Source organism: Scylla paramamosain, chromosome 16 (assembly GCF_035594125.1).
Source record: "Scylla paramamosain isolate STU-SP2022 chromosome 16, ASM3559412v1, whole genome shotgun sequence".
Taxonomy (NCBI): domain Eukaryota; kingdom Metazoa; phylum Arthropoda; class Malacostraca; order Decapoda; family Portunidae; genus Scylla; species Scylla paramamosain.
Window position 1 is genome coordinate 644992 of NC_087166.1, and position 26288 is coordinate 671279.

General features: G+C 37.0%; 1 protein-coding gene across 18 annotated transcripts in view; it reads left to right on the forward strand.

Moving 5' to 3' along the window:
* LOC135107870 (intersectin-2-like) overlaps nucleotides 1–26288 on the forward strand; it is a 94627-nt gene that overhangs the window by 5501 nt on the left and 62838 nt on the right. For 13 of the 18 annotated variants that reach the window (XM_064018194.1, XM_064018193.1, XM_064018196.1 and 10 more), the window contains exons 2-16: nucleotides 777–931; nucleotides 1500–1672; nucleotides 8046–8540; nucleotides 11454–11507; nucleotides 14439–14815; nucleotides 15837–15958; nucleotides 16559–16726; nucleotides 17582–17799; nucleotides 18858–18972; nucleotides 19838–19996; nucleotides 20597–20735; nucleotides 21532–21686; nucleotides 21955–22114; nucleotides 22474–22599; nucleotides 23453–24095. In XM_064018194.1, the coding sequence (XP_063874264.1) occupies nucleotides 777–931; nucleotides 1500–1672; nucleotides 8046–8540; nucleotides 11454–11507; nucleotides 14439–14815; nucleotides 15837–15958; nucleotides 16559–16726; nucleotides 17582–17799; nucleotides 18858–18972; nucleotides 19838–19996; nucleotides 20597–20735; nucleotides 21532–21686; nucleotides 21955–22114; nucleotides 22474–22599; nucleotides 23453–24095 (3259 nt within the window). The remainder of the gene's footprint in view (nucleotides 1–776; nucleotides 932–1499; nucleotides 1673–8045; nucleotides 8541–11453; nucleotides 11508–14438; nucleotides 14816–15836; nucleotides 15959–16558; nucleotides 16727–17581; nucleotides 17800–18857; nucleotides 18973–19837; nucleotides 19997–20596; nucleotides 20736–21531; nucleotides 21687–21954; nucleotides 22115–22473; nucleotides 22600–23452; nucleotides 24096–26288) is intronic. The other 5 variants (XM_064018209.1, XM_064018207.1, XM_064018211.1 and 2 more) reach the window with 5 other exon arrangements.

The following is a 26288-nucleotide window of genomic DNA, read 5'->3' on the forward strand; positions in this document are numbered from 1 at the left end:
GTGGTGGATGAAGGTGTTTTCTGGTAAGTTTTGAGGTGACAGTTAATCTCCTGACTGCTTCCATCATGTCACTAGTATTTTCCATTTCCCTCAACTTTCCCTTCAAAATCAGATTTGTGACAAAATAAAACCAGACTAATGGATAAACACATTCAGTATTTTTGCTGTCCATAGTTTCCATGTAAATGTTCAGGAATATCATTTATATGACTGGTAACTAAATACATTATGGGACAAGACTGGCCCTTGAAGTTACAGTGGGTTGCTTAGCATGATCTTCATTGAAAAAAATCTTCCAGTTTTTACATGTATTTCAAGAAATTTTCATGTAGCTAACTGAAACTTTTCAGATTTTCTAGATACCTTCTAAAAGTCACCTAACATTTTTTTCTTATCTTTCACGTTTGGCAAGCACAGTGCTGAAGAAAAATAGTATGTTGGTGCTGTATAACATTCTCTTCATCTGTAAGGAAGTATTTTCTTATTAGTTTCAGCACCCCTTGAATTCTGGCAGAGTTTGTTCAGTATCCTCTATACTTTGGCTAGAAAGACTGCATTTATTATAAGAAAAATATTGTCTGGTAATTTAGTTTGATAATTCTCCAAATACTAGGTAATGATGAAAGAAATGGTAAGCAAAACTTATCAACAAAAGTTATAGTATTTAGGTAGGCTGTTCCAGGCTGTATGCCTCCTTGAATTGACCTGCCATATTAGATTGTATTTGATATACTCGTACTTATGCACATATAGTAATTTGTACATATTTTCAACAGATGGCTGACCCGTGGGTGGTAACACCCGGTGAACGAACAAAGCATGAAGAACAGTTCAAGACTCTGCGGCCTGTGGGGGGATACATCACTGGAGAGCAGGCCAAGGGTTTCTTCCTGCAATCCAGGCTTCCCCCACCTGTACTTGGCATCATCTGGTAAGTGTGTGCCCAGTCATCAGACAGGTTTGAACCTAAAAAACTAGTAATAATTTGAAAATAAGACAAACTATTCTGTAGGGAAGAATAGACAGTTAGGATGCATAGAAAAGAATAAATAGATAAAGTAAATGTCCTACATTTGCTTCAGAATTAGGCTTAAGACATTACAATACATGGTCTTGTCCACAACAGATGGTAGATGCCATATATGCACAAAGTGACACTCATATCAGTCATTCCATTGAACACAGACACCAGCCACTGTTGGAGTCTTATCTGTGTATAGTTTTTTAGCAGTGAACTGTTCATTGGCCAAACGCATGTTATTTGCACAGGCAGCTAGGAGTGCATACTTTACCCTTGTAGCCGCCATCAGTCTGCTTCAGCTGTCTGATAAGAAATAGCAAAGGCACCTTGAAGTTTTCATTAGACATCAGTGTTAACCTATGTACATATGGAATTAAAATGTATCTTTCAAAATTATGATGATGATATTGCAGAACAGGTTAAAGTGTCTTCCATTCCACTATGAATAAGATTATGATAATGTATTTTTTGCTTGAAGGGCACTGTCTGATGTGGATGGAGATGGAAAAATGGATCTTCATGAGTTCAGTATTGCATGCAAGCTGATCAACCTGAAGTTACGAGGGTTCACTCTACCATCTACCCTACCAGCATCCCTCAAACAGTCTGCCTGTGTTGGTATTGGAGGGGCACCAGCTCCAGCTCCACTGGGTAAGTAAAGTCATCAGTGATTTTTGTTGTGCATGTCTGCTTAATGGGAGAGGAATGTGGCTATTGAACAAGGTAATGCTGATGGGAATATTATTTCATGATGCTTGTTTTTTATCAAAGCTCAATTAATTCTGATGAATGATAACTTCTTTGAATCAATTGTGATGTCTCTGTCATCAAGATTCAGTTCTTTTAAGAAGTGATTCGTACCAGTGTAACTAACATAGTGCACACACACACACACACACACACACACACACACACACACACACACACACACACACACACACACACACACACACACACACACACACACACACACACACACTACAGCATTGCATGTATTATGGTGTTTTACATTATCTAACATCATAACACCACAGCTAGATTGCTGATGGAAAAAGTTTTTATGCTGTTTTCATTTATGATTACAAGCCATTCGTCAAGATGAAATATGTTGTTGAGATTTGGAAATTATTATTATTATTATTTTTTTTTATTTATTTATTTTTTTTATGTAGGAAGGACACTGGCCAAGGGCAACAAAAATCCAATAAAAAAAATGTCCACTGAAATGCCAGTCCCATAAAATTGATGAATAAGTGTCTTGAAACCTCCCTCTTGAAGGAATTCAAGTCATAGGAAGGTGGAAATACAGAAGCAGGCAGGGAGTTCCAGAGTTTACCAGAGAAAGGGACGAATGATTGAGAATACTGGTTAACTCTTGCATTAGAGAGGTGGACAGAATAGGGGTGAAAGAAGAAAGTCTTGTGCAGCAAGGCCGCAGAAGGAGGGGAAGCATGCAGTTAGCAAGATCAGAAGAGCAGTTAGCATGAAAATAGCGATAGAAGACAGCTAGATATGCAACATTGCAGCAGTGAGAGAGAGGCTGAAGACAGTCAGTTAGAGGAGAGGAGTTGATGAGATGAAAAGCTTTTGATTCCACCCTGTCTAAAAGAGAAGTATGAATGGAACCCCCCCCAGACATGTGAAGCAGACTCCATACATGGACGGATAAGGCCCTTGTACAGAGTTAGCAGCTGGGGGGGTGAGAAAAACTGGCAGAGACGTCTCAGAACGCCTAACTTCATAGAAGCTGTTTTAGCTAGAGATGAGATGTGAAGTTTCCAGTTCAGATTATAAGTAAAGGACAGACCGAGGATGTTCAGTGTAGAAGAGGGGGACAGTTGAGTGTCATTGAAGAAGAGAGGATAGTTGTCTGGAAGGTTGTGTCGAGTTGATAGATGGAGGAATTGAGGTTTTAAGGCATTGAACAATACCAAGTTTGCTCTGCCCCAATCAGAAATTTTAGAAAGATCAGAAGTCAAGCGTTCTGTGGCTTCCCTGCGTGATATGTTTATCTCCTGAAGGGTTGGACTTCTGAAGGGTTGGGCAGTGCCATTGCCATACAAATGTAATTACTTATAAAGGCAGTAACCATTTTTGATGGATACACATTAGATGTGTGTTGCACTTAAAAAAATGTTTGGAACAAAAATATGTGTAGCTACTGGAAATGATTTACTGAGATTCCTAAAAAACTTTTTGATGCAGTACAATGTTTTTTAATTGAAGTTCTTGGAGGTTTTGTCAGGTTGATTTTTCACATCTGGCCCATGAGTCATCCACTGAATTATGGAGGCCTATCTCTCCATCTACAGCTCTGGCACTGTGCTCCCACTGGGAATGTTCTCCAAGGGGTGGGGGGGGTCACAACACAGGAGTATCCATCTCTCCTTATCCAAATATTTCATTCTTGCATGTTCAGAGATTTAGCCTCAAGTAACACCTCTTTCAACCATTACTGCTTTACCTTAGCCTTCCATTTGGAAAGTGGAAAGTTATCAGAACCTTCACCTTCTGCTTTTATGCAGTTTCTTTACTAAGTCTGTTCTTTAATCTCTCGATATGATTGTACTATTTCATTGTTTTCCATTTCACCCATTCTATCACTACAATTTACACCACTTGCACCAGCATTCACACCACACCTCTCAACACACTCATTCCTCTCAACCTTCCATCTGGTCACTCCACATGCTTTATTATTGTGTCTTGCTCCACATGCAGGCCTCTGGTCCATACATATGTGTAGATGGAACACATAATTATACCTCTGTCCCCAACAGAATGAATTTCAACCAAGGTTTTATTTTAGACACAGTAAAATGGCAAATTAGAGGACTGGTGAGATTTTGAAAGATGATGTGTTTTTTCTTAGGTGTCAAAATTTCTACTTAAAAGCTGTTGTTTTCTTTTAGTTTCTGTTTGAGAGTGACCTGAATTTTTTTTTGGATTATGAGGAGTTGGGTTGCCTGGCTAGTCAATTGGAAAAAAAACTCAGACATAGTCCCTGAGTCACCTTCAGGTATGGGTCAAAGGATGCATCATTCCATGTGTGTATGTGTGTGTGTGTGTGTGTGTGTGTGTGCATGCATGTGTGCTCATGCATAGAAAAAACTGTGTGTAATTGTGACTCCTTCTGATCTTTTCAAGCTGAACCACTCGTATAACACTTTGTCCATCATTTCACCACGATGATACTGCAGTGTGTGATGATTTTCCGCTGCCTTTGGGGTGTCGGTGGCTTTCATGTAATCCCGCAACTTTTTCATTTGGGATTTAATGTCATAAATAGTTGATGAGCCCACACCATATTCCGCCATTAGTTACTGTCTGCTTTCACCTCTCTCTAATCGTCAATAAATGTCTACCTTCTGCTTAAGTGTAAGCACAACACACTTCCTTTTTTCTACAACTTTAAGCATGATGAAGGCGTCAGGCGATAAATAATGCACACGCGGGACTGAGTCACTGAGTAAACACAGTGCAGTGGGCCGCAGGTGGCGTGAAGCAGTGCGCTCTGGTGGCGAGGGGACAAAGTATGCCTCGCGCGGGAATTTTAATCGATTTTATGAGTACACATTGATTTTTTATTGATTTTAAGGCTCGGGGAAAAATGTGCCAGATACTTGAAGTTGCTGGATACTCGAATGCCGGATGAGAGGGATTTTACTTTTCATATATTTCTTCAGAAAAATTACTTGATTCATGCATTGATGCACTGTGATTTATAGTCTTGGGATGGTCATGCAGCAATGGCATTGAAGGTAAATTTAAAATTTACTACTTTATGGAGTAATTTGAATCATGAAAGAACCTGCTGTTATTTCTCTGCATTTGTTTCCCTGAAAGTTAAGAATTAATTTCTAATGATGTCTGATCACTTAGGTTATTTATAGACTGATAACTTTTCTTGTCCTCCCCAAGATGCTTATGTTGGTAGAAAAGGCTTGGCCATTATCTTTAAAATATTTATGCTGTATTGTATGGTTGGCAAGTTGATTGCACAATTTGAAATTTCTTTGGTATATTGCTCTAATTTTATAGGACTGTTATGAGTAAGATAAAGTCACCACCAAGTTGTGGCCTTGTGGACATAATATAGTTATGTAAAATGAATGACAGGAAGTGGGAGAGAGAAGAATTCTTGAAGATATGTATTTTCTTTGTATTTATTTACTGTTGTCACTCTGATTCCAAATTTTCATTGATGACTGGACTTAGCCATATTTACCTGTCAGTGCGACTGTGTGAACATTTACTACAGGGGATTCAGATGTACGGTAAAATACTCAACTGAATATTGCATCAGTCTCATCTTGCATGTTTTTCTGTTTTAACTTTTTTCAGTCATACTGTATATTGTGGATTGTTTGTCTGTGTATACATATATTTGTTTTGTCTGTCTGTTTGTCTGTCTGTGTCCTTTTATCTATCAGTATTTTACATCTGTCCATGCCATGTGATGTATAAATATCAAACTTGGCATGGGAATTTCCCCTGGGATGAAGAGCTCAACACACACACCCATGGGGTCCAAAGTTAATAATTTATTTTTTTTTTATCTAACATGTTATTTATTTTATTTTTCATTTGTTAGCAAAACAACTGGTCTGAACTCAACTGTAGCTTTTGTTACTGAAAGAAAAGAAGTTCATTGACAGAAGGATTCAAGGGTAAATAGGCAAAACATGTATTCAGACACGTCTTTTATTATCTTACATTTTATTGATACATTATTTTAGCATTTTACAGTCATATTATAAATTTCCTGTGTTTTCTCTTCTGTCCCTCTGTTTCTTCTCTCCCTCAGTACCACTTATTAGTATTTGCTGGATCATTTTGAACATTCACACCATATTGTCCTACAGAAAACTTTCAAACTAACTTAATCAACAGTCTGTCATGGAGATGTGTAAAGAACTTTCTGTGTGCAGGTACCACCAATGAAGTTAAAGAAAAGATTATTATTATTATTATTATTATTTTATTTTTTATTTATTTATTTTTTTTTATAAACAAAGGATGGGTACTTTGTTTGCTATTGTTGGCTGCTTGTTTGGCTAAAGTGATGCATACTGTATGAATGACTTGTTCTCAATTTTGATGTCTATTGTGTTTTCAGCTACTTTTTTTTGCTATGAGGGGGAGTGGAATTGATTATTTTCAGATTTTACATGTTTTAGGAGTGTCTTCAAATTCCCATGAATGTTAGACAAAGTGTAGTACAGTAGTTATAATAGTAGTGGTAGTATTAGTATTACTAACTAATTGTAGTAATAGTAGTAGCAGCAGTAGTAGTAGTAGTAGTAGTAGTAGTAGTAGTAGTTGCAGTCTAGTTTATGTTGATGCTCATTCTTGGGAACTTCTCCAAGGGGATGGCCATGGCAGTTCATCCTTGCACACATCAGTTTTTCATTCTTGCATCTCTCTCTCTCTCTCTCTCTCTCTCTCTCTCTCTCTCTCTCTCTCTCTCTCTCTCTCTCTCTCTCTCTCTCTCTCTCTCTCTCTCTCTCTCTCTCTCTCTCTCTCTCTCTCTCTCTCTCTCTCTCTCTCTCTCTCTCTCTCTCTCTCTCTCTCTCTCCACTGCTTCTCCTAGTGTGCAGTCAGCCTGGGTGGGTGCCCTGTACCCACTACCACTCAACACCACAAGTGTTTCCCATTGATTGAGTGTTTGTCACTCTAAATGGGCTGGATGGCAGCAAGCAAAATGTGGTACCACCACCAGATATTGTTCACTGATGTGCACTAGAATAATATATTGGGCAGACAGATGTCATTCAAATATTAGTCAGCTACAAGCTGTCACAGTGAAAGGATGTCTGTGCCAGCTGTCTTTCCACCCCCAACAGAAGAAGGACTGGAGACACTTTTAATGGGCAAAAAGATTAGCTCAGAAGTTTCATCGAATTCTACCAAGGTTTCCTTGTCTCTGGATGATGGCCTTGGCCTCCCTAAACAATTGTGAGCAGGAGTGAATCTCTTGCTTTTAAATCAGGGAGAGCTCAATACGCTGAGCAAAACTACTAAGTGTTGACACAACACTGACAGTGACACTGGTTGTCATTGTAGCTTGTCACTGAGCACTGATAGTGATGAGTGGTAGTGTGTATGGGACAATTTTATAACCAGCTCTGAGACATAGGGCATCCAGTATGTGCCTCTATTCCTTGCATGTTTAAATGGCAGCAAGAAGGATGGAATAAGGGGACTGGTGAAGACCTCCTCTTTATGTGTGCACTCATAATGAGACAGTGTGTAGGATGATTTATTTCTTCATGAATCCTGATGTAGACACCTTATCCTGGGTAATCCACTTTGAAGGGAACCTAAGCCTTATATATATTTTGCCAATTGTGCAGATTTTGTGGAGATACAGTATTGAAGTTATCACATAGTGAGGATTGTGAGTGACATAGATGGAGATGGAATGAAAGAGAAATTTCAAGTATTCAAGCTCTTGTTGTCTGAGAGGTGCTTGTGGTATGAATAGAGTGGATGTTGAAAGTAGTATGGAAGGCTTGATATGTCCAGGAAGGGAGAATGAACAATCTGTGGACTGGGTGAGATGTGAAAACAATATTAAAAAAGAATTACATGGAGGGAATGGGTGAGTGTAGGTATGATGAAAGTGGTATAAAATTTACTGGAATTTATTAGAGTGGCTCAGAAAGAGTGAGGCATTTGGACTCTGCAAGGATGAAGTGCATAGACAGTAGCAAGGGAAGGTTCTTCTGGCATGGACTTCCTACAAGACAATTCCAAGAAATAGATGCTGGCAAAAAGTATATTAAACTAATCAGACTTGCAATACATATTGGGGAAATTAGTTCCAGTCCTTCAGTAAAAAAAAATCAACAATGATTGTTGTAGATTCTGTTAAGGTGACTGCATCATGAATGCATTTGCTTTAAAGTGCCAAATGGACTGCTGCTGCCTATTGATGCACCATCTGTTGTTTTTACCCTATGCATTGACTTGCAACTGTACCAGTGTTGATCCCTGAGTATCTTGTTATTGGTTTCTCTAGGCCCTTCTGCTGCCTCTGGGCCTGTTTCCACTGGAGGGGCTGCTGGGGTTATGGTTGCAGACCTTACTGCCTGCAGTAATGGTCTGTCACTCACATCAGCAATATCATCTGGTCCCATTGTGTCAACTGTGGTTGTATCGACTTCTGTACCTACCCCTGCTGCTCCCATTTCGGCTCCTATTTCTGTACCTCTTGTCTCAGCCCCTGGTGACTCTAAAGAGGTATCATCATCTTTTGCACCAGTTTGTGCTGATGCCCCAGCTGTAATCTCTGCACTAGGTGTAGCAACAGTTCCACCTTGCTTACCTAGTTCTGTTCTGGTGACAGTGCCTGGCACTGTTTCTGGACTACCAATTGGACCAAATATTATTCCAGAAGCATCAATGAACATGGTATCAGGTATTATACCTGTGTCAGCAGCACCTTGTGTAATTCTTGGAGTATCAGCAGGGGCTGGGCAGGAGTCAGTGACTGCAGCTGTTCCTACAGCTGTCCGTAAGTCTTATTTTCATCACTTGCATGTCATAGAGCATGTCAAGATTTTACTGGTAGTACCTTTACTTTTATCACATTTAAATACACAAGCACATACAGAGAATGATTCAAGACCATAAATTTCTATTTTCCTAATAATATACTGTGTCTACTGTTTTTTACATCACAGGAATTATGAGGTCCTTTTGTAAAACAGTAATATCTTATTGATTTAGTGAATAAACTATTGTATGGAGACTATAATGAAAGTAGAAGCAAATTAAAATGATATGCCAAGGTTGATAGCAAAATAAGGAGAATATAAAAGATACATAGAAAACTATTTCTAAAAAGTACTTTGTGAGATGTAATCAAAAGTTCCAAGATTGCATCTATAAGATTAAGAAGCAAACACAATACCTGACCAAGACATCATTGCTGTCTGCCTTCAGACTTGTCACTGTGTGGTGATGCATCACTCCCAACAGTTCTGCCATGCCTAGAATGCTCTCTTCAAGTCTTTTTATGTAATTTATGCACCATATGATGGCCTATGGCTGAAATATAAATCATTGTTATTATTATTATTATTATTATTATTATTATTATTATTATTATTATTATTATTATTTTCTTTAATTGTGTTAAACATCTGTAATTCACATTGGATCTCTTCCACGTTTTCAAAATAGTAACACTTTACCTTAAATTTCATCTTGAGAAAAAGGAAGTTACAAAATCAAATATGATGAATAGGAGGATGGAAGCAACAATTGTGTTGATATGCTTGAAATTTTTATTTTTATTTACTTTCATTGCTCTGTAAATAGGGACAGTCACTCTTCCTTTAATGTGATAATTTTCTTCTGCAAGGCACGTCTTGTTGGAGAAATATTGCAGTAGAAGAACTCTCGAAACTTCTTATTTTCTTCTGCACCCACTCCCTCAAGTTCTTTATTGAGCCATTATTGGTAAAATTTTAGCACCAAAAATACAATGCTCATGGTTGACTTCTTTATCTGAAATGTCCTCCCTCTCACTGTCTTCTGTTCAGCTTCAGTCCTATCTATTACCTCTAGCTTCTTGTACAAGCTGTGGGGGCAGTGCTTGCAACAAGGGGGCTGAGTGTTGGGACTGGGGTTTTGGTGGCCGGCCATTGCAGCATAGGAGTAGAGAGGCCACTTATATCAGTGTCACATTATGCAGTGGAGCTATTTCAGCGGAGTTGTTCAATTTGAATGAGTGACTCATAAGTCTTGCTTCAGCATTACTCACAAGTGAGCCACCAAGTGTTGATGGACAGTGTGAAAAGTCACGTCTAGCAGATCTTGGTTGTGCAAGAAAAGAATTTTATTCCGCATTTTTAGGCCACATTAAATTAAAATTGCATTACAGAAATTTGCATTAGAGGAGGATCAATTGTACATTGTCATGATGGAGCATCCACTATCCCTGCAGTGCAGTTCAAGTTGTTTGCATTGAATATTCTCCCTCAGATACCTCTGAACATTATAGTACAACTTACATTTGTGATCTACCTGTGTAAGATGGATGGTATGTAACTCCCCATGTATCAGAATAAACAACATTCTTGCTTTTGGTTGCTCTTGGCTGCTGCATGTGCATAGCTGACCTGCTTTGTTTTTTTTGCAAGAGAAACTGTCTCAGAAATTTTAGATCACAATTTGCACTTTTTAGATTGAAAAAAATAATACACACTTTAATTTTTCTTTATGGAATCCTAATACTGCTAATCTGAATCAAATATTTAACTAAAATCCTCTGTACTATATTTTTCAGTATAGATTATATATGAAATGTAGCCTTCAAAGTACACTAAACATAGTCAGTGAATTGACTGAGCCTAAGGGCCAGAATGCAGTGTGTGGATGTGTCCATGTGTATCAGATTACTTATGATCAGTGGAAAGGTAAGCATTGTAGAAAATAAATATAGAGATGATAAAGAACTGTAGGGCTTGAGAATGGAGAATTCTTTATTGTTTTGTAATGTATGAGTTATAGATAACTTGACATTGAGAAATCATTCTTTAGGTTTAGTTCAAAATTGTTATAGATACGTTGAGTTCAGTTTCTTATGTCTAGTTTTTGCTAGACGTGTATGTTTTTCTTCCAATCAGTTGAGATGAATTAGAATAAAATACTTTTAGAATGCAACTTGTATAGTTTGCAGAGACCAGCATTCTCAAGTTGCTTGGATTGTTGAGATATAGGCTTGCATTGTGTTCAGTTATGTAGTAACAGTGACATGATAAGGTGCTTGAACAGTTTGTAGCTGATAAGGTTGTTGATATGGTCAAAATTTTTATTGCTAATTGGTTTTTTACTATTGTTCCATCTGGGGTTTGTTACGGGTCCCTGGGCAGAGGCAGAGAATAATGATAAAGTTTTTAAACCTTATATATATATGTATATACATATATATATATATATATATATATATATATATATATATATATATATATATATATATATATATATATATTGACAACATGATGTTTACCTTAAAATTTTTTACAGTATATAGTTGTCATCTTAATATGTGCGTATACTATAAGGGGCAAAACAGTATCTTCTCATCCAAGAATTCAATGCTGTGCTTTTCTTACTTGCTTCTGGTATTAAATAAGAATCTAAGTGTAATAATAATCTGTGGCACAAATTATGTTTATCAATATTAACCACTTCTCTTCTAATTGAAATGATTTGCTTTTCCATAATGATTTGTTCTTTGCCAATGTATTTTACTTCTTATATATTGATTTTTGTTCTGTTTTATTTGTACATTTTCTGTTTGGTGATGGTGCTGTAGGTGCTGGGTGCTTACATCTGCCTCACTGACAGCTCTTTCTTTGTATTGGCTTTGGGGATGGGCAGTGCTTTCCTTATGGTAGTTTTGTTGATTCGTTTCCAGCTCTTGATACTGCAGAGGCTCATGCTGGGGCTGCCCCTGCTGCGCCCCTTGGCGGTAAGTCTGAGAGACTATGATCAATATAGGCTTAAGAATTATGTCCCAGCTGAGTGCTGATGCAACTAAAACATATGATTGCACTGGTAGAAGTTCCCCTAAATTTTCCTTCATAGTAGATTAGGAAAATTACAGCATGTTTAGCATGTAGTTACTCATGTCCAGAGGTGTTAGCCAAGTGCTTAATGAGACAACATGGTGATGACAGTTTCTATTGAAGCCCTGCCAGTACTGAAGCTTTTTTGTATCATCCTTAAAAGTTTTGTAATCTTACTTGAAGTGGCACAGTGGTTGACATATGAATGAGAATAGGAAAGATCAAAGACTGGGATCATGAAAATCTCTGTGCTCAGTTCAGACCCATAGTGTTTAATTAAAATAAATCTGAGTAGACATGTACTAAACTTCACTGAATATGGTTTTATTTGTCAGATCTAATACTCTATATGGTAATGATAAAATTTGCTTGTTTGTGAATAACTTCTATGATTCCTTGGCCTTAAAGGTGCAGATATATTGAAAGACAGAAATGTACTAGTTCTGAGACAGTGTAAGAAAAAAATAGGAATATAATGTAAGCACAGAAGGTAGGGGAATAAATGTTGAAGTGGATAATAGGATGAGTGAATTGGTACTGCACTCTGATGAGGGAGTGGGAAGAGGAGGAGGATGGGCAGGGGAGGAGTAGGGAGGGAACAGGAAGTTGTTAGGACAGTGGGTGGATGTGTGAGGGAGTAAGGATAAGATATAGAGAGAATGAAAGGGTGTGCAGTCACTTGTGAGAAATGGAACAGCAAGGTAGGTTTACCTCACACTAAGTATCAGTCATGAAGAGAAAAACTAATCAATTCACACCCTTTGGGACATATTAATGGGTGAGGAGAGGAATGTGGTCAATTACTTTTGATTGTCATTAGGGAGTGTGCTGTAGATCCCAGTGGTAAGCTGTTTCACCTCAGTATTCTAAAGTTTTTGATATTGGCCTTAGAAAGAATGCATACCATAAGGAAATTACTATTTTTTTTAATTACCACTCAGAGGAGTGGTGTTATCTAGACTAAATGAATTATTGCTGGAGTAAGTTTGCTTTCATGCAAGAGAGATGAGATGCTTAATGGTGAGAATACTTCTTAGATATTAAACAGTGATAATGTTGTTATTGTTGGATCATAACTCATAACCTCAGGATGTACTATGATACCATTCAGCTCATTATACAGGAATTACCTGTAGTCAATTTCAATATAATTCCAATCCTTCCTCTTCATAATGCAAGTGACTGCAGTTTCATTGATGAAATGTTCATGAATAAATTAAAAGGCATTCAAGGGGAATGTGTTGTGTCTGCTATTGTGGATGTGATAAGATGAGGGGATGGGCTATAGTGGCCAAGCTAGTGTATCAGACACACCAGCCTTGAGCAACTGAACTTGAAGAAAATTCATGAGGCTGGTTTTCCCATGAAGAACACTTCCTGATGACCATATAGTATCTCATTGTTTGGAATATCAATAGTTGTTAGTAAAAGCACATTTTTCATTAAAATTGCAACTAATGCATGAAATTATTTAATATCCATACACATAACACTTTCCTTTCTGCAGTAATGAGTCTGTTTACTCTTGAAAGGCAGCTCAGCAATGACTCCTATTCTAGTTGTAAGATTCACAAGCACAGCATAGAAATTTTACCAACATTTGATTTCCATTGGTTCATAAGAATGATTTTATATTGTGTGATAAAATAAAGATTTTCTCATATCCATTGATAGAATATGTGAAGCACTCAAGCAAACAGTATTATTTATTTTTCACAAGACAACAGCCCACATCTGTGGATAACATCTGCATAGAGTTGTTCAGCCAAACATGAAAGTACAGTATCCTGAGAGGTATATTTAGTATAAGAACTGCATGATTGCTCCATGAATAACATTATAAAATGCACCATGCATTACTTCATATAGGCATTGTATGCACATAGTAACATATTGTTTTTTACTAGCTGCAGTGAAAGAACTTTAGTGTGTTTTAGTTTGCTTTCACCATAAGATAAAGCAATCATGTATTTAAGTATTGAATGCACTTTAGTTTACCAGTAGGTAATGTATTAATTAAATAAGGTATTATATTCTGTTCAGTAGAAGCTGAACTGAGCAAGCTGTGTGATCCTAGGTGTTTGTAAGCTGAGTGTTGATTACCTGCTGCTGTATATTCACAACTCAGTGATTTTTTGTTTTTTGCTCTTTTCACAAAGAGCATTTCAACATATCTCATAAACAGAGATAATCAATAATAATGACAACATAAAAGAATAATAAACTAGAGATATCAGTGAGTCTATCACTTCTGTTGCCATCAAGTGTTTGAGAGTTGGGCAGCACTGCTACCACACAGTTACCACGGTGGTACGCACTGCATCCTCACAGTTTATTTTTTGTTTAACTGTGTAATAATAGTTACTACTAAAATAATGATTTGTTGCTTACTGTGAGACAGCAGCAAGTACTGTTGTGTTGCCTGTGTGGGGACAGTGCTACCTAATATGTATCTAATTGCAACATTGGCAGTGCATTCATTGTTATATTATGTTTACTAATTCTCCACTTCTAAGGAATGGATATAGTCATTATTATTGCTATTTAGCATTTGTAAAATAGGTCTAAATTCTCTAATTTTGACAAATGTAAAAATTATAAAAGCAATTTGCTTAGGTTCATACAGCCTACTTAGTTCAGCTTCTACTGAATAGACTAAAGATTACTAGTAGATGTGATAACCAAGCAGGTTTCTAATGAGGCCCCTTCCAGTAATGGTGCCAGGGTAGTGCCTGGGCTAATGGCAATGAATGTTGATGGATTATAATTTCAATTTCTTCTTGCCTCTTCACATAAATAGCACTGTCTGACCAGCATGCCCTTGGTAACTGCAGGTGGTGTGCCGTTGGCAGGGATGGCGCCAATAGTTCCAACACAACCAATCATGCCCATGGCTCCAGCCTCCTCCCAAGCACCTGGTACCACAGTCCCCACGTTACATGGAGCCTCCGTACCGGTCCCTGTGCCATCAGCACCCTTGCTGCCATCAGGAACTCAGCCAGTGGGATTGCCGTCATCTCAGCCCATGGTGCCACCAGCACCATCCATGGTGCCATCATCCAAGCCTATGGTGCCTCCAGCATCACAGCCCCTAGTGGCACCAGTAGCTCCCATGGTGCCTCAAGCATCCCAACCCTTGGTGCCACCAGCTTCTCAGCCCTTGGTAGCACCTGTATCTCAGGCAGTGGCAGCATCTCCACAGCCAGCACATGTTAGTAACACCATTTGCTTTCTGTCTTCAGCCCTGTCCATACTTGGGGTGGTGCTGTGCTGCATGAGACAGAAAAATGAGGGGGTTGGGTGAGTGAGTGTCCACACCAGGGGACATAACCCTGCATCGCCTTGCCTGCTTAGTATCATTTGAACTGCTGAAGCAAATGTACACATGGATGCCACCACTGCCAGTGTAGCTATTTTGTGGAGCATTGTGGGAGCTGCTTCCACAAAAATGAAAAAAAAAGAGAGAGTAAGCTTTGGTACAGGGCATGGATGCCCTGATGGGGTGAAAGAGGAACTCCATTCATTGTTGTTACTTTTTGACACCGAATGATGGGAAGGTGAGGCATGGGCGAGTATTGACCCCTCCTGCTATCATACTCCAATTGGCAATCTTACATGTCACCACCAATAAAATGCATCTTGTTGGAGTTGCCCGTGCAGTGCTGCATCACCCTGGTCTCATTCTATATATGGTCATTGGGGGGAATGCAGCATGTGGTGTAGCACGGCACCACCCCTAGTGTGGATGGGCCTTTACATATTTTCTTTAGTTACAAAATGACTCATTGATAATTAAATTAATATTTATGTACCAATTTGTTTGATAATCAAATTTTGACTGTATTAATTCAAGACAAATGTGCAGTATTTACTTTTCTCTTTCCATAGCCAGTCATATAACTTTCCATGGTTACTGTAAATTTGCCTTTTCTTAAATATTCTTCATAGTTATTGTTAAGCTCCTACATTTGATTGAGAACTTTATTATTATTATTATTATTATTACTATTATTATTATTATTATTGTTATTATTATTATTATTATTATTATTATTATCCTTTTCATCATTTACAACCAACAAAATACTGTCTATCTTGCATATCAGCAAGACAGAATTAGTCATTCAAGAGTTTTCAGAATCAATCATTCAAATCTTTTTTTTCCAGATCACTTTCTCCATTTGAAACAGTATCTGCCACCCATACAATTAAAAATTTCATCATGATTACAGGTGGGAGGCATGGTGGCCCCAGTTGCAGTATCCAGTGTTCCAATCACAGCAGCAGTTCCTCCTGGAGCTCCTGTTGCACCCACTGGAGCAGCAGTACAGCGAACTGGCAGTCAGGAGTCTGGGTAAGAGAGGCTATGCCTTTTCTAAATGTTTTGCTGATCAGACCTAGTCAGTACAAAAAGAAGTGCGTTTTGTAGTGTACAAAAAAATGGAAGTTGAATATAAACTTAAGATAGGTGATGTTCGAAAGGAGTGAAAGTCTTAAATGGCATAAGAATTGAATAGCCAAGAGTGTAAAATTAGGCTGAATGGAGGAAAAAATTAAGAAATGTGTGAATTTAATTCTTGGTTTGATTCTGTGCATACTTGGAAGCATGGAAAAGAGATAAGAGAGACATAGAAGAGAGCAAAGTGGTTGGAACTTTGAGCATATGATGAAAAGACAGTAAATTTTGGGATAAAAGGGATTGTATAAAAGAACTGATAAAAAATCTGGGATTTTTTTTTAAATGTTGACTTGCCATCTGACTATTTTTTGCTTCTGATGATGATTTTGAAACAGATTATGAATGTAAACCAACTACACCAGTGTATACAGTTTTTGTAACTTGTTAAACATTTTGTTGCCCTGCTGACTTATGTTGATTTTTTATTTATAGAATGCTGATTTTGGAAATTTTCATTTATAATAATATATAATGTGATTTTTTTTTTCCCTATAGGGGTGCCCAAACTCCTGGTGAGTGGGCTGTGCCTCAGACGAGCAAACTCAAGTTCACCCAGGTGTTCAATATGTCAGACAGGACCAAGTCTGGATACCTCTCTGGGGTACAAGCTAGAAATATACTCATACAGTCGCATTTGCCTCAGCAAATACTGGCACAAATTTGGTAAGTACCTGTTTTATGTGTTGTGTTGTTACTTAAGAGATATTAATGCTTGCAAGGTTGTCTTTTCAGAACATTCTTATGGCCATATGGCCTTTCCTGTCCCCTTCCCTTTCCCTTGGTTGTTTGTGATAGTATTAATCTCCCCCATCACTGTGGGTGTGTTTAGAACTGTGGGGATGGGGCTGGGAAGGGGTAGAAAAGTGTTGATTTGACGGGGAGAGAAACAGCACACCTTTGCCTTTTCTTCCTATTTTTTGGGGGAACAATGCAATCATTTATCTGTTTTTAGAGAAGGAAATGCATTTTTATTTTTTAATAGTGAAAAATAGTGAAAAACATTTCAGACTTTACTTAAATGGATATGTTTGTAAAGTTTCTGGAGACATTGGTGTTCCTATATGATTATAAACATACCCTGAGGCAGGGTGACCTCCTGCTGCTGGTACAAGTTGCCAGAGAGAGAGAGAGAGAGAGAAAATGGTATGCATTTCCTTAGATACCACACACACACACACACACACAAAATATGCCGATCTAGTGGTTATTGTATAAAATATTTCTTTTATGTTATTGTTTTATGTTATGTTGGATTTATTCATTGAGGCTCTATTAAAGAAAAATCAAGGAGGAAATGTAAATTATGTTGTAAGTATTTTATATCTTTTATTAATGGATATTAAAAGTAAGAATTAATGTGAGATAATGTGAAGTGCAAGTGAAAATCATCAAGAAGTAAGTGACTTTGCATTGCAGTGGGAAAACTTGAAGCAGAATTGAGTTATGCATGGTGGATAATGGGAAATTATACCAAGTTATTTTTTCTTTCATGCTAACTTTATACACCACAACACTCAGGGCACTCTCTGATGTGGACAACGATGGGCGGCTGTCATGTGAAGAGTTTGTGCTGGCCATGTATCTCTGTGAGTCAGCCAAGGCAGGAAACAAACTCCCCACTGTCTTGCCAGCAGAACTCATTCCACCCACCAACCGTCGCCAGCGCACCTCCAGCATCCACTCCGCTGGTTCAGCAGGAACCCCGGTTGGTGAGGTGATGGGTGCTCTTGCTGACAGTAAGTGTACTATTCTTTATGTGCTTGATACTTATAGATTTTCATCAACATCAGCCATTTCTGTAGAAGTGATGAGCTGTACTTTGCTTTTAATAATTACTAGTACAGTCATCCCTCGTTATCCACGGGATTTAGGTGACAGACACACCCATGGATAAGGAAACAATCCCCTGAGCCCTCCAAAACCTTGTTTAAGTAAAGAAAGAAAAAAAAAAGTTCGCTCGAAACAGCATGAGATATCAGCGTAAGATATCCCTCCTCATAATTTGTTTAGTATGTTAACATTCTCCTCCAGAGCCATCACCCTTCTTGCATACTTTGGAGTGTCTTCAGCCAGTGTCTTTGCAGGTCTCTTTGGAGCTGTGGCAAAGAATAGCTAATGTTCATACAATAGAAGGTGTGGTGTAGGGCAGCAGGGATAATACTGACATGAGTGAGTTTACTGTGTGACTGAGGACAATGATGCGTGGTCACAGGCTGCAGCAGTGGAGTGTGGGAATACTGCTTGTGCAGTGGGCGGGTGTGTGCGTGTGTGTGTGTGTGTGATACGGTGAGCAGCAAGTGATTTTAGTTTGTGGTTGGCACCAGTCCTTGTACAAATGAAACCATGGAAACTGAAACCATGAAAACAAAAACTACTTTTGTAGTTTTTGTTTTATTCTTGCTGTGCTCTTCTGGAATTATGTTTGTAGGTAATGATTGTTGTCATAGACTACCTAAGTATATTTCTGTAATGTAGTCTCAGTACACATGCCAATGGAGCATTTCACTGTTTATATTTTTATTTTAATCATTTGGCTCTGATGTGAATACTTGGAATTTGGTATTTGAGTATATTAAAAACAGTCTGATAAATCATCTGATAGATGATTGTTATTTTACTGTCAGAAATAATTATACATTTGATGATTGACTTCAATTTAGACTTTAGAAGAGGGTTAATGTCATAAGATCCATGACTTAAAGATAAGTGATGTGACTGTTTCCATTAAGAATATTGGCATTAAAAACACTTTATATGTGTTTTGTAATGCATGGTACACTCTGTGCATTGCCAGACTCCTTTGAGGACAAAAGACGTGAAAACTTTGAGAAAGGCCAGGCAGAGTTGGAGCGGCGGAGGAAGGCTCTCCTTGATGCACAGAGACGTGAAACAGAAGAGAGACTTCGCCGGTGAGTCCTGTCTTGAATGTCTGTAGATCCTTGGGAACACTTGTTTTTTTTAACCTTACAGCACTATTAATTTTTCTTTCCTCCTTTTGTATAGTGCATACAATTAGCATGGTCACATTCTTGCTTTATTGCAGATAACTTTAGTGGTCTTATTTTTTGCCATTGTATGTAAAGAATCATCATAAGGAATGAGTTTTAGAAATCCATTTGATACTAAAGGAGTCTGTAAGACTCATAATTTTTACTAGATTTGACTATTTTTGATACCAGTAGCAAATTTTTTCTGTTGTACACGTCATGATAGTAATGGTACAGTTTTTTTTTTATTTTCTATGCTAATCCATATAATTTTTGTTGATATAAAAATAGCAACATGATGATTGAGTGAAAAAATGTTAAATGATTTTAAGATTTGAAATGGAATAATGATAATTAATTTGTTAAGACTGTCTTTTTTGTATCAGTCCTCTGTTTATGCTAGTTTTACAAGAGGATGTCACTCATACAAAGTGTTTATCATGTGGTGGCTCCATTTACAGTGCTCATTTAGACTGGATAATGTTTTGTAGCTTTGTTCTGAACTTGCCAGATGCATGCCCTCTTTCCTTCTCTTGGATATTAAGTGTGAAACTCTTCAGCCATTCTACACTTACTTTTAAGTTTAAGATTTTTGATTACTGCATTATTGTGTTTGGATTTTCTTGGAAAGATGAGTCTCAAGCCACCATGTCAACAAAATTGATTGTTTTAAAATCTTTGATTTTTCTTTTTATTTTCTCAATTGTTTAAAAAAAATAAATGAAAAAATTGCATTTTTTGGAAAAACATGCAAACTAATGTTTACTTTTATGCTGATAACTTGAAGAGAGAGAGAAGAGGAGGCAAAGAGGGAGAAGGCTCGTCAAGAGGCAGAGCGACGAAGGCAAGAGGAACTAGAGCGTGAGATGCAGCGACAGCGGGAAATAGAAGCTCAACGAGAGCAGGAGAGGAAGCGACAAGAGGACATGAGAGAGCAGGCTCGCAAGTAAGTGTATATTTATATTTTCAAGTTTTGTGATAGAAGAAATTTTATTAATTTCTTAATAAAATTTCTGTAAGAAAAAGTGACCTTCAAAAAGAATTACTCATGGCAAACAAAGGAAAAATGAAAATATTGTTATTTCAAAGATTATAGAATGGCTTTACCCACATGTGAGGAACATGTCCTTACAGTAAAGATTGTAGGAGGAGTTAGATTTTAAAAATTTCATTGGGAGAGGGTTAGAGGGCCAGTTCTTTGAAAATTGTGAGTATAGAGGACTTTTGACTAGCACTTATTTATTTAATGATCTTGAGTTTCCATGAAAACTTCATGACAAAAGAATGAATGATATGAATAGAAAAAAAGGAAAAAAAGAGGATGGGCTGTTAATCCATCATCCACACATTAGGTGTGTTTCATTACACAAGCTTTTCAACATCGAGTTTGTATATTTGCATTGTAGTTACCTATTGCTTTGTCTTTGTTGATGCCCCCTCCTTTTTTTTTTTTTTTTTTTTTTTTTTTTTTTTTTTTTTTTTTTTTTTTTTTACTAATGATTTTCTGTTTAGCATTTCAATGAATAATTACTTTTGATATCATCAGGGATGCTGAGTTGCAGAGACAGCAAGAATGGGAAAAACAGAGACTACAAGAACTCATGAATGTGAGGCAGCGACAGCAGGAAAACCTTTTATCTCTCAAGGCCAAGAACCAAAGTCTTTCCATAGAGTTCACAACAAAGGTTTGAGTGAAGCTCTTCTTTGATACATTATAATCTCTGGAAATCTCAACTGTTTTTATTTATTTTTATTTGTTTATTTATTTCCTGTCCAAAAACAACACGAACATCTGCAACAGAACATTTTAGTTTAACTCCTCTCTTGCCAAATTGTATTGTCATTACTTCACTTATCAGAAAATCTGCAACATAAGATTTTGGATACTATCATATTTGTTTATCAGTGTGTAATGTTTGGTTTCAACTGAATGAGCAGAAATGAATGAGTTTGGTTGGCATTTACTAGTCTCTAAGGCTCTGAACCTGAGTAGCACGTGTGTATAAGAGAAATATAATGTTTTAACTTTTCTGTAACATCCCTATTAAATTCATTAACTGTAAATTGCTTTGTAATTTAAAATACATATTGAATATCATAATGTGTTGTACTGTTTCAGAAAATACATTGATGAAGTTCTTTTATAGCATCTGAGAATAGAGGGAGGGATTTCTTGGAGAAGTATAGAGCAGAGTTGTAAAAATTACCCTACTCTAAGACATTAATTTGATATTAATCAAAGTAGAAGTAGATCAAGAAGCCATCTCTATTTTGACTACTTGTCTTTAAGAGGGATGTCTTCCTGGTATGAAGATAAATATATGCTCTGATTCATGGTCAAAAGCATGAGCCCTTATTGGAATCCATTTTCACTTACCACTCTGAAGATTTTAGTTAGGCTTCAATAAAACATGTAATGAGCAGTTTGGTTTCATTGTTGTAAGAACTGAGCATATATAATGTTTGATTTCTTTTATACAGGAAGACCGAGTTAAGGAGTTAACTCAAAAGATCAGTGAAACCAGACAAGGAGTGACAGAAGTAAAAGCCACCATTGACACTATGCGATCCACTAGGGACACCTACATGGCTGACATGAATCAGCTGAAGGCAGCTGCTCGGGAGCAGAATCAGAGGTCAGCCACAGAGCCTCATTATTCATACCTTAGTACTGTGTGTGTGTGTGTGTGTGTGTGTGTGTGTGTGTGTGTGTGTGTAGACATAAATAAATGTAAATATTTGTACATATAAGACTAAATAGATGGTGGTATTACTTGCATGTTATTTCTTGTAAACAAACTTATTTGTAATCTCTAGCTATATGTCTTTACATAAGTCAGAATCTTGTTTATCATATGTTTTGAGTTAAAATTCCTTACTTCCTCCTCCTACATTATTTCTTAGGTTGTTAGTTTTGAATCAAGAAAAGGCACGTCTCAAGGCTCGCAGTACAGCTGCTGCAGGAGCAAGTGGAGCAGAGCAGGCAGCTGTAGATGCCTCCTTTACAAGCAAGCAGATGGTCATCAAGCAACTACAGGAGAAGGTTGACAGCTTGCAAGCAGAGGTAACACAAACACAACATGAATTAATCCATTATTATGACATTGGTTATTCATGGAACAGGTATTAATAATCAAATCTCTTGAAGGCAGTTTTGTCTCATTACTTTTGTATTGTAGTACATGATGTTTATGCTAATTGGTAATTCTGTCCACCTTTTATAATCCTTATATGTGACATTATTATAGAAACAACTTGTCACCTTTTCCTACATATTTAACAGTTAATTATCACACAACTTATCAGTTACTTGGATGGTGTATTTCTGTGTGGAGCTTAAATTCTCATGTACACATAAAAGGAAAATGAATAATGGATAATTTATCCATGTTTCACATTCTGAATAAATGCCAAACTCACCAGTTGTCAGCCAAAGAGGAAGATGTGAATAACAACATCACAGATTTGAGTCACATGAAGGAAGAAATACATGCCACCGCTGAAAGATGTTCCAGCGTCTTCATTGAATACTCAGACAAACGAAAGCAGGTAATTAACTTATGTACAGATCACTTAACCTTTGTCATGAAATGTTTTCAAGGCTTCTGCTTATAGTTATATTGGATTATAGGAATATTTTCTAATGTGTATTTTGATATTTTGAACTCCCTTTTGACATGTTTGTCTCTAAACATGTTCTGTTGAGTAATATATTGGCCTCAGGTTAATACATATTTTTCACTTTTTATATTTTAAAGTAACTTTAGATTTATAGATGTATACACATCACTCATTGATCTTTCCTTAAACATGTAGGTGATAGATCCTTTTGCTTTCAAGCTCTGTATATTTTTGTTATTTATTTTGGTACTTTGTTGAAATATTCTTGACATATTTCTGATTCACTCGTGCCTGGTCGCATCCTTTAAACCGTGAACTACTACAAAACACATAGAGGTGTAATAAAGTAATCTGTACCATTCCTTGAGCTGTAAGATCATAATTTCTACTTCCTTTGAGCATTGACTACGGGTTGAATAGTTTTCTAACATTTTTTAATTGTAATTCCATTGATATATTTTACATGAGTTTGAGCTTTAAGGTAAGTAAGAAATTTACATTTGAATATTAATATGGCAGTTGTTTACATCATTATTGCTAAATTTTATTTGTTGACATGTGCTTGACCAGAAGTGCTTAATTTTACTAAGTAAAAGGGATGAGTTCCAAAATGTACTATATTAAATTGTAGATTTTTTTTCAGTGTGTATTTGAAAGTAATGAAGGCATAATGTTATTCTAAATTAGTATCTAATATCAAATCTCTTGCAGTTTATATTAATGGCATATTTATATAATACTGGTTCTTTTATTGTTTATGTTATCATTATGAATTTGGCAGGTGATGTCTCTTCGAGAAAAGCTTCTGAATCCAGATGCTGCGTGGGGTGATGCTGCTAGTTCATCTTGGGCAGGTAAAGGGTTTGACAGTGGTGGGGCTGGTGCCTGGACTAGTGCATGGCCCCCCAGTCAGCCCAAAGATGCATGGCCCAGTAGCAGGGGTGATGTTAGTGGCGCCCCCACCAGTAGTCAACAACCTCAACAGGAACAGGAACAGGAACAGGAACAGGAACAGGAACAGCAGGAACCAGAGTTGCAGCAGCAGCAGCAACAACAGCAGCAGCAGCAGCAGCAGCAGCCACCACCAGTGCCACCACCACCAACACAACAACCCACAGCAGAACATCATCAACCTCCAGCACGTCCCCCGCCCCCTTCCACAACCACCACCTCCTCCACTATGCCCCTCATGGCCACTACTGGCACTGTTCATGAGAAGCCGGCAGTACCCCCAGCCCCCCAGAAAGCTGATGGCATCAGCAAAACCAACTCCACTTTCATCACCAACAATACCAGTGCTGTGGGCTGGGGGGTCCACAATTCCACAACCTCCTCTTCCTCAACCACCACCACAGCTCCTTGGGGGGCATTCTCCACCACAACCACCACCACCATCTCATCTACCACTTCTACCACACTTTCAGGTATACCTTTCAACACACACCAACAACCATCTTTCCTATCAATCTTGAACTTTTGTGTACTGCATGAGTCTTTCTCAGTGAAGGCTGGACATCTTATTATTCCTATTTTGTTGTCTTTTCTTTTAAAGGTTTAGGATAGGTGTCTGAAAATTTACTCTCCTAGACTAATGGTTATCAATTTTTAAAAGCAATAGTCTGATGTTTCATATGAAGTAATTAAAGATTCTTTAATCATAAATTACAAGTTTTAGGCTGTAGTAAGATGTCTGATACATTTGGGAAAGTGACATGCAGTATACTATTAATAAAATAGGTTTCTGATACCACTTGTGCCTATTAAATATTTATATTATTGATCAAGAACTCGATATGCAGTAGCCTTTCATAATATTACTTTCTCATTTATATTTTTTATGAAAACCACATAGCTTAGAATCAAATTAAATATCTGTGAAATAATTTATTAGTTATCAGTTTAATCTCTTCATATGAATAGTGGAATTCCTTCCCCTGAATTTCTTATCTTTCCCTGAGAAACTGTAAGTAACAAAAGTGACTGTGAGGTGAATATGTTGCACAATACAAGTATGGAAAAATACAAGTTTGGCTAGAGGCTTCATGAAAGAGTGATTTTCTTCAGTCACTTCGCTGTTGAATCAAATTTATAAAGGAAATATGTTTTAGGATCATGCCTTCTGAAACATTATTATTTATTTTTTTTATTTTTAATTTTATCTCATTTGATATCAAAACATTTAAAAGAGTAACAGTATTAATTTATTGTTATTGCAGACAAATATATAGTTATGAAATGGGAAAGGTTGTGTTGGTTACAAAAATAAATTCAAGATTTGTTATTGGCATAGTGTGGGAGGAGCTAAAACATTTGAAACTCTAAAGGGAGTTTAGAGAGTGACAGATCTGTCATTGGATGCAAAATAATTATGTGTGCAGGGATTGTCTTACCAACTGTTTCATGCAGTTATGAAGCTCAGGATTTGAATTTAAGTTTGTAGAAAAGCATAAAGATGCCAGAAATGGACTGCTGTTAACAACTGCAGCACATGGTTTGATATTGGGAAGCACTAGAGAAATGTGTGGAAATCTGCAACTTGTTAAAGAAAAGACAATGAAATGTTAAAATCATTTGATAATTTGGACACAATTAAGATTCTTCATAATGAAGTAACACATAATTGTAGCAGATAAATAAATAGAAATTATTTTTGTTATCTTGGTTATGAAAATATCTAAAATCTGATAAAATCCTCTGATGATATAAACAAAAGTAAACTGTTGCCATGATAAGTACTTAACACCGTGTAAATTATTTAGTTTGTACACTGACAAATTCATGTTTGAATAAGGTTGCACAAGGTGATGTTTCAGTTTGTGGAAATATATTTCAGTCCCAACTTTAGAGTTAGGAGTGATATGGTGTATAAGAAAACAAAATGCTTTTGAAAACCAGAACCTTATGAAATGTGAGGAACTGAATTTAAGAAGCTATGTGAATTATTTGTAGAAAGAAGCATGGATTTCCATATTTATTCTCTGGAATTGGAAATATTATAATGTATGAGAATATAAGACAGTATTGCAGATTTACAAAAATGACAAATGTTTGCATAGTGTCAAAAAAGCTTTCACAAGAAAATTGAGCTGTTTAATGAGAAGAATGGCTAGAGAGATGTTCTTCTGTTGAGATTGTTTTACACTAGATATCAAGAGTTATCAGAGTTGCTTAATATCTCCACAGATGGGATAGCAAGGTTCTGTATATCACTTGGGATGAACACGAAGAGAAAGTTGTAAGAGGGAGTAGTGGTACTGGTTGAATTACATGAAACTGAAACTTGGAATGTGGGAGCAGCCTGAAGAAAAGCTAAATGAAATGGTGATACAGTATCTGAGAAGTATGTATGGAGTAACAAATATGGATTGAGTGAGCAATAAGGAATTATGAAAGAGAAACGGTTGATTGAGCAAAATAGAAAATAGTCTGATAGTTTTGGTGTATGGCAAGAATAAAAAAAACAAGCGGGATCTGATACAAATTTTAAACCAAAGAGGAATAGGAGGATTGGACAGCATGAAGAGGGCCTTTGATTTTTGTGGTGCAAGGGAAGTGGTTATGCATGTTAGGGACAAATGAAGCAGCTATGAATACATAAATGGAACTTTGAAGGAGGT